The following is a 9,587-nucleotide window of genomic DNA, read 5'->3' as shown; positions in this document are numbered from 1 at the left end:
GATTTAATGGTGATATGAAATTAAAAGTGAGAAAGCACACGTTGAACCGTACACATTGTTGGATGACAAGACTCGCATGATAAGTGTGAGGAATTTGGGTTCCCTCTAGATGATATAAATCGCCCTTCCTTGAGCTACGCAGAAGAAATCTCCCATTTTGATGTTCCTTCAAAAAAAAAAAAAAAAAACAGTTGGATGAAACACCAACTAGTTGGTGTTGTACCAGACATCAAATATTCATTTTCTTCCTAACTGTAACCACCATAAAATAGATATACTGCTGCAACAATATCCACACAGTACTATGACGTGGGTCAAATGGACCCAAACAGAACGTTTCTATGTGCATTTGAACATTTCTATACACTTAGCTAGATCGTTTCTCAAACCTGAACACTCTAAAGATAGTGATTAATCAGAAGAAACTGCCTGCAAGTAGGGCATGTGAGCCATTGCTATTCTTTTCTAAACCATTTTAGTGTGGCCCACCTGAGGGGTTGCCCTACCTGTTTTTGTTATGGTCAAACCATCAGATGGATCATTCATCTGTACCATACATAAAGTGGGGAGGTCCTTGCAGGCATACCTCTACAAAAGGAAATGGTAACAAAACAAGAAAGTTGATGAGGTAGAGCCATTAGAACAGAACATGGCAGCACCATCTCTCTACTGTACATGGTTATGGTCATGTGTCAATTGAGACTGTCCATCTAATAGGACCCATCACGGACCATGTTCCAAAAAAGTTTATTAGAAAATCAAACCTAAATTTCTTCTCACTAAATGTGGGCCATTAACCATTTTTTTAACCATTAGTTTGGAATCTGCCAATCAGATGGCTAGGATCATCTGATTTGTGTATTTCTAATCATTTTCCATCCATAGTTGATGCAATTGAATGAATGTACTGAGTGACACTGTCAACCCTGCCACATGCACAATGAAGAGATTGATTTATCCTATTCTGGTCCCACCAGCTCTGCCATATTAACTACAGTAAAAGAAATGAAATATCATCCAACTGTAACAAGGGTTTTGATAGGGTACGGGGGGCCTATATCATAGTTACCATAGGGGCAGTATCCATCACTGGATCGCATCTTAGATGATGATTTGAACTGTTCACGCTCTCAATTATATGCTACAAAGGCCATTTGAAGAAAATTTGTTTCGGATGGTTGTGTATAAGAAAAGTGATTTTTTAATGATGCATGTTCAAATCCAAGATTCAAAGCTTAGGATCATCAATGACACACGATTACAAGAAAGTACGGCCTATACAGTAGTAGCAAGAACAGGATGAGTTGATATCAATCTATGAAAGTACTCCAACCATTTCCACCCCTAATAAAAATACACCATCATGTCTACATTCTGTAAGTATTATTATATAATTAAAAGCAGAGCGGATGAGGGTATTTATCAAATCAGTGGGTGTATACAAAAATGGCGATTCCTTACATGTGTGAGATCTATGATGTTCGCTGAGCAGCTAAGATTAGGTGAATGTTTTTGAGCGAAAGATGTTGTGGCATGTGACGGGTGATTAAAAAAACCCAAAAGAAAGAAGGAAAAAAAAAGAAAAAGAAGAAGAAATGAAAATACCTGCTTCTTCTTTGGCGGCACCCGCAACTTCAAAGAAAATACTTGCTTCTTTGGCGGCACCCGCAACTTCAAAGAAAGTACCTGCTTCTTTGGTGGCACCTGCAACTTCAAAGAGGGAGGGAGCATAAAGTAGTACATAGAGAGAAATGAAAGAGAGGTTAGAGACATCTTCAAAGGAATTTAGGAATCATTTGGCAACTAAAAATTTGAAAATTACTTAAGAATCCATGTCTAGTAATTGGATTCTTGAGAATTTCAGTTTAGTTGTGTTTGACAACCGGGAATTTGAATGCAATCCCTAAGAATTTTAAAAGTAGCTTTTCAAAGAGAATCATAAATGGCTTAAAATCAGGAATTAAATTTTGACCAAATTCCAAATTGCCAAAAGTGAAAATTAGCTCTAGAATTAAATTCCAATTCCAAAAGACAATGCTTTGGGGGGAAACTTAGATATTCAAGTAGAGTGTCATGATGGCAATCTGGCACTTAGCTTATTTGATTATCTGATTATCAGATTTGCGGACATTTTATTGGATGATTTAAATAAATAATAATAAAAAAAATCCAATTTTCTTATTTCACAAACAAGTGTCCCGAGGTGTGCCACGTGCCATTTCTAAATGCCTATGTATGAAGTGTCAAACATGGCTAGAGTATCAAGTAGCTTGACCAGTAGCATATTAGCCCTATGCAACGTCTGACAAAAGTGATCGTCTCACAATATAGGTCTACTAATTCCACACATGTGGGCATGTGTCACAACTTGATACATGCATGAAAGATGAGCTTTCCACCAGGTGCGATACGGTGTTTAGATCTAGATCACCTCACATGAAAAATCAGTCCATTATTCACAACTCAGATGGGCCATGCACAACGTATCAATACAAATGAATGGTTTAAAATTTTAACCATCAATTTATTTTGTACAGTGTGGCCCATCTGAAGAATGAGATTGTCTGAATTTTTAGGCAGAAGATCCAATATTTTTTTCCAACCCAATGAAAAAATAAGATCTCACACATGAGCATTTGTGTGAAACAAATGGTAGGATATACAAAAGGAATTAAGTTAGGGTTACCCTTGAATTACAATAGCCTTACCTTCTTCTTTCATCCATCTGTTCCAGTTCCAACCGATAGAATCTGTAAAGACATCATCGAATGGTTAAGACATACAAAAGAAATGAAGTAAGGTTACACATGAATTACAATAGCCTCACCTCCTTCTTCTTCTTCTTTCCTCCATACGCTCCACTTCCAACCAATAGAATCTTCAAAGACAGCATTGAATGGGAATGACTTAAGCTTCGGACAGTCACAAACCTTGAGTCGTCTTAAAGATGGCATTGCCCTTCGCATCCTCAGCCACTCCTCATCCATCTCTTCTAATACTGCTAGCACCAAGACCTCCACTTTCCATACCGCGCTATCACTGCCCCAAAATCTGTGGTCCATCTGCCTAATACTTCCTTTGTAAATGGAAAGAAACTGAAGATTGGGAAGGGAAGAAGGACTGAGCCATGCAGGCGTGATCTCTCCTGGGTAGTACCAAAGATACAACTCTCTGAGGGATTTTAGGGGAGGAGAAAGCTGACGGTTTATCTTCCATAAAAATCCATCGCCATTAAGAGAACTGCCAATGAAGTCTACCGCTAGAAATTGCAGATGGTGGAGCATTGATAACACATTCCAATCCCCTTCAATTTGTTCCTCTGAGTTTATCTCCATTACAAGTTCTCTGAGACTTGTCAAGTTCTTCAACTGTGAAAATGTGAATCCATTTTTACGACCTGTATTCACTGGCATAAACCCTATTAACCGTTCAAGATTTGAAAGCTTTCCAAGCCCTTCTGGCATGCATTCTAAAGACCAACACTGAAGGATTTCAATGGCTGTCAGCTTCTCCAATGTTGCGATTGACACAGGAAGTCTTTCCAAATTGGGGCAGTCGTATAAACATAGAATCTGAAGATTACGAAGATTTCCGATTGAATCAGGGAGTGCTCTTAAGGCAGAATTCTCTATTTTAAGATAAACGAGGTGCTGCAATGACCCTATCCCACTCAACCAATATTCCTTGGCCATGACATCATCTATTCGGGTGCTTGACAATGAAAGAGAAAAGACCCTCAACCACCTTACTTTGCAGATTTTTGCTTTTACACTAGCAATGATCACTTTGCTCTCAATTTCCATTCCAACCAACGTCCGCAACTTGAAGGAACTGTTTCGGATACTGTCCATTGTTGTGTTCATTGAAATTCCCAAGCGGCGAGGCTGCACACTAGACCCTGACATACCTCTACCATCCAGGCTCGCAAAAAAGCTCTCTTCTCTTGCAACTTTTATAACCATATCTCGAACCATATCATACATTTTGCATGATACGAAGCGTCTTTCAAAGGCATCTTTTTCCACTCCAGATATCAAGAATCGATTAAATAATTCTGCAAGGCATTCTTCTCCGATCTCAAATGCCGTTTTCCCATTTCTTCCCCCAACAAAACCCTCACCAATCCACCAGTTAACCATGTCCCTAACTGGTATTTCAAAATCTTCAGGAAACATGGCAAGGCACAAGAAGCAAGGTTTTAAGTTTGTTGGGAGCTCTTCGTAGCTTAACTCTAGTCTCGAAATGACTAGCTGATCCTCCTCAAGGTGCTCCAATATTCGCCTCCATTCATGGATGGAATCACATTTCCCCAGCATCATTCCGCCCACAACCTTGATTGTTAAAGGAAGCCCCCCACACCTCGCGACGATCTCCTTTCCCAAGCCCTCCAAGTCTAGATTTGTGCATTTACCTCCATTTCTTGCAAAAGCTACTTTGCTAAATAATGACCAACTATCTTCATTTGAAAGAGGTTGGGGATAGTGTATGCGTCTATCAGTAGCTCCCATTGATTTAGCAACCTCCTCATTCCTTGTTGTAACAAGGACACAGCTACCCTTCACTTGGGGCAAAGCGGACTTCAAGTTATTCCACCACATCCCTTCATCCATTCCCCAAACATCGTCCAAGACTACTAAGTATTTCCCATCTAATTCGCTGTTAAGCCTTTCCAATAGCTCCTCAATGTCATTTCCCCTCAGAGATCCCTCTCCTACCATAAGTTTCTTTAGCATCTTCTTCAGCAATTCATTGAATTTGAAACTTTGAGAAACAGTAACAAAAAACAAGTGCTTAAAAGATTTTTTCATACTCTCGCTATTACATACCTTTTGTGCAAGCATGGTTTTACCAACAAGGACACAGCTACCCTTCACTTGGGGCAAAGCGGACTTCAAGTTATTCCACCACATCCCTTCATCCATTCCCCAAACATCGTCCAAGACTACTAAGTATTTCCCATCTAATTCGCTGTTAAGCCTTTCCAATAGCTCCTCAATGTCATTTCCCCTCAGAGATCCCTCTCCTACCATAAGTTTCTTTAGCATCTTCTTCAGCAATTCATTGAATTTGAAACTTTGAGAAACAGTAACAAAAAACAAGTGCTTAAAAGATTTTTTCATACTCTCGCTATTACATACCTTTTGTGCAAGCATGGTTTTACCGATTCCCCCGATTCCAACTATTCCAATCACCGTTGAGGGTCCATCCGCTTCTAAGATCCACTTTCTAATCTTCACCAAATCATCTTCTAATCCCACCATTTCAACTTCATCTATTAGGATTGGGTAGGTCAATGGCACATTCCCACTGTCTTCATCATTCCCAGTTTGGCGAGGAGCTATTTGCAAGTAGAACTGTATTTGCTCCTTTCCCTCCCTTACACCCTGAATTAATTTCTTCAACTGCTTTCCCAACTGACGACTAGATTTGAAAAGGGTAAGAGAGAAATAACTAGTAAAATTGTGTACATGCCCTCGGTGTTTTTTCTGGAGTAGAAGCTGACAATCTGCTACTGCATCCTCAACATCGTATACCAACTCTCTTAATTCTCTCATTACTGTCTTCAGAAGCGAGATCCTTTCTTTTCTCTTCACTGGACCAACATCCTTGAGGTAGCTTTGCATGTGCTTTATCTGCTCCTTTGTTTCCTCAAACTGGTCATCGAACCAAAGTAGTTGACGACCTTCGCTTTCAAGTAATGACATCAAATTATCCAGGAGAACACTGACGACAGCATCTGCCATTTCCCTGTGATACAGTATCAAACCTTTATGAAAATGGAGTTCAAAACTAGGTGGAGGGAAAGAGGAAAAATAAAAACTAGGTGGAAAATATTGCAATTGAATTGGCTACCAAAAAGTAATTACACAAGTATTCCTACAACAAATATATTTCCACTTTATTTCGATCATTTTTCCATGAGCCTAATGCATTATTTAGGAACTCGGTGAGTCAACTCAGAACATGACTGTGCCAACTTGGATCAGCATGAAAGTGTTCCAGGTTCCTATATGACTCAGGTTGTACAAGACTCGTTGGGTTTTCCCTAAACTTGCCAGAGTTTCGGACTATGTGGACCTGGTGAGTTTTGTATAACTTGGCGGAGTTTAATAAAGTGAAAAGGTTTGATAAAAAATGTAAAGGTTTGAACCCACCAACTCTAACATAAACAAAGACCTTGCCTGAGTTTTGCACTAACTTGTTAGACTGACCTAGTTTTATGTTACTCAGGTGCATTTTGTAGAGTGAAAAACTACGGTGGGTTTTTTTTTTTTTTTAAAGAACTTATGAAGAAAGAAACTTGATTACAATGTTACTTCATAGCCCACCTAATGTGCCTGAGTTGCAGTGCAAACATACATTGTTAATATGGCTGGTGTTCATCCATATGTTAAATTGTATGGTGTTTGTTTAGCATCTTCATCATAGCTGGTGTTATAACACTATTCTGCCTGGGGAAAATAATGGTTTCTAATACCAAATTGTTACAACCCCCTAGAGAAAATAATAATGAAAGTTTGTGAGCGTTAAGCAGGTGGACTCTTAGGTGGTTTCATTTTAGGTAAAAGGAAAATATTACCTTTTACTCTTAGGTAGTTTCCTTTTACCTAAAAGGAAACTACTACCTTTCAGTCACCTTTTGTAAGCCAAATATGAAGCCTACTTTATAGGATTTTTGTGAACAAATCTAACTATCTGCATTAAAACATCCAAGCATCAGGCAGAATACTACAACGAGTTTTGTAGAGTGAAAAGCTATGGTGTTTTTTTTTTTAAAAGAACTTGTGAAGAAAGAAACTTGATTACAATGTTACTCCATAGCCCACCTAATGTGCCTGAGTTGCAGTGCAAACATACATTTTTAATACGGTTGGTGTTCATCCATATGTTAAATTGTATGGTGTTTATTTAGTATCTTCATCATAGATGGTGTTATAACACTATTCTGCCAGGGGAAAATAATGGTTTCTAATACTAAATTGTTACAAGTGTCTGACCTAAGTTTTGAATCTCTCTTATAAAGATGTGATCTTTTCAAGGTGGGTTGGGTTGCATTGTGAAGAAAAGCTTTTCAAACAGTCAAGCTAGCATGCTCCCTACACAAGTACAGTCAAACACCAACATGCTAAATGTATCGAGTCGAGTCAAGAAGACCGAGTTGGGTTGGGTGCAGCTGGTATCCAAGAGCTGAAATCCCAACTCAAAATGGATTATTATTTTTTTGGCAAATCTAACTATTTGCATTAAAACATCCAAGCATCAGGCAGAATACAATGGACGGGGTTTGGTTAATGACCAGGTGGCTAGTGGTAGATGCTTTGTGGGCCTCACCATGATCTATGTGTTCTATCCACACCCTCCATCCATTTTTACACATCATTTTAATAATATATCCCATAAATGAGGTAGATCAAAATCTGAAGTGGACAACACCATGGGAAAACGGTAGTAATTGAAAGTCTATCATTAAAAACCTCCTATGACCTAGTGTAATGTTTATTTGACATGCAACATTTAGATTAGATCATACAAACTGGGATGAAATCAAAAAACAAATATCATCTTGATCCAAAACTTTTATAGCCCCAAGAAGTTTTTAATGGTGAGAGTTCAATCAACAGTGTGGTCCACATGAGATTTTTATCTACCTTACTTTTGGTTTCATACCATAAAATTATATGGTCCACATGAGATTTTTATCTACCTTACTTTTGGTTTCATACCATAAAATTATATGGAAAAACGAATGGAATGCATGGATGAGACACATTCATCATTTTGGTTAGCATAAAAGCTTTGAAGACTATGAATCTTGTGTTATGTAGCATGTAGCTTACACTATGTAGCATAGCTTAGCCTTAACATTACATAGCTCATGAAAATAACTTAAGCCATGTGTATCCTATGCTACATAATAATTTGCATGCGTTACACGCTACACACTACATGGACTATTAGATGTTATTTTTCACTTCAACATTAAAATCAATTATTGTTTTCAACGATTTGTTAATTTTTCTATTTTTAATAAAAATTAGTTTATCTTTTCAATGATTCTAGTAAAAGTTGTACGACTAACACTATTCAATCGGTTCCGTTGCTCTTCTTTATCTTTATACTTAATCATTACGCTTTCCTATTACTTCAGGTTATGCTTGGTTGCACCAAATATCATGAAATTTTGTCAAATTTTCATTACTAATAAGTCTAATTTTGTGTAGAATATCATGAAATTGTGCAACCTTCATTAAAAATCTAGAAGTAGTGTGTAGCTTATTCTAAGCCACACACTATGTAGCTTACGCCTCATGCTTCAAAGGGGAGAATGCTCACGGAAAATGTGCGTAAAGACACTGACAGAATGTTTATAAAAGGGCTGCAATTGAGCCTTCTCAGTGGGTTCAAGGTTGATAGGAACAGTGCCCAATTACTTATCTTTAGTTCACAAGGGATACTATATTTTTTGCAATGCATATCCAAATATGGTGCACATGCTCAGTATGGTGATCACTCGCTATGAAGTCGTTTCTGGCTTGAAGGTAAACTTGGCTAAGGGTGAATTGTTGGGGATCAAGATGGACAGGAGGGAGGCGGGAGATTCTAACTGGAGTGTTTGGGTGTAGGGTGGGCTCGTTTCCCTCTACATACCTATGCTTACCTTTGTGTATTGAGAAGCCTCCAAAGCATTTATGGGACAAAGTGGTGGAAAGGGTGGAGAGGAAGCTATCTTGCTAGAAAGAAAGATATTTATTTTAGGGGTGCAGTATAGTGCTAATCAAGGCAACCCTATCCAATATGCATCTCTACTTTATGTCCCTTTTCAAATGTCCGAACAAGTGTTGAACTACATGGAGAAAATTAGGAAGGACTTTTTAAGGCAAGGGTCGGAAGACAAGAATAAGTTTCACCTTTTGTCTTGGGAGGAGGCGTGGAAGCCATATAATGAATGGGGGGCTAGCATAGAAGCTTTGGAGATTGAATCTTGAATGGGGGGTGGTGGCAGTTTGCGATGGAGAAAAATTCTCTTTAGAGAAAATCGGTTGCTTCCCTGTATAAAGAGCCTAGGTTGTGAAGGGGTGTCTTCAGTATAAAACCAAAGTTTAAGGAGGAGATTAGTTTCTCAATTGAAGATGGAGAGAAAATCATATTTTGAAAGGATGTGTGGGTAATATGGATACCTCTTTAATGAATGAGTTTCCAAATTTGGCCAGGTTAGCAACATGATTTGATATATCAGTTGCAAATTGTTGGTCGACTAGTGGATGCTCTGTAGTATGGTCACCCCATAAGTATCAAAATCTAAGAGATGATTAAAGCATGCACACACTAAAGTGATTGTATGTCCTCCACCTATCACAGTGAGCTCCAAATGCAATTGAAGAGATTTTAATGGTGGATATCCCATCCTTCTCTGATGTAGTCCATTTGATAATCTACGAGTTGTTTCTTAATTAGGACCATAGGAGAGGATCAAGGGAAGCAAATGATGGATAGATTGGATGTACCATACACATTGAAGTGGGCCCCACGTATTATGAATGTATATCAACTATTGTGTTCTACTAGTGGTAAAAACTTTGTCAGGT

At 38.4% G+C, this 9,587-nt stretch overlaps 1 protein-coding gene across 1 annotated transcript; it reads right to left on the bottom strand.

Annotated features, from left to right (window-relative positions):
• Positions 1-2,222: 2,222 nt before the first annotated feature.
• On the bottom strand, positions 2,223-4,838 carry LOC131241889 (disease resistance RPP13-like protein 4). The gene has a single exon (XM_058240315.1). It carries the CDS (start codon positions 4,806-4,808, stop codon positions 2,802-2,804), a length of 2,007 nt encoding a protein of 668 aa, XP_058096298.1. The 5' UTR covers positions 4,809-4,838; the 3' UTR covers positions 2,223-2,801.
• Positions 4,839-9,587: the final 4,749 nt, after the last annotated feature.

The sequence above is a fragment of the Magnolia sinica genome, chromosome 1, assembly GCF_029962835.1.
Source record: "Magnolia sinica isolate HGM2019 chromosome 1, MsV1, whole genome shotgun sequence".
Classification (NCBI taxonomy): domain Eukaryota; kingdom Viridiplantae; phylum Streptophyta; class Magnoliopsida; order Magnoliales; family Magnoliaceae; genus Magnolia; species Magnolia sinica.
The sequence above is the reverse complement of the archived record's forward strand: the minus strand, read 5'-3'. Positions and strand labels throughout refer to the sequence as shown.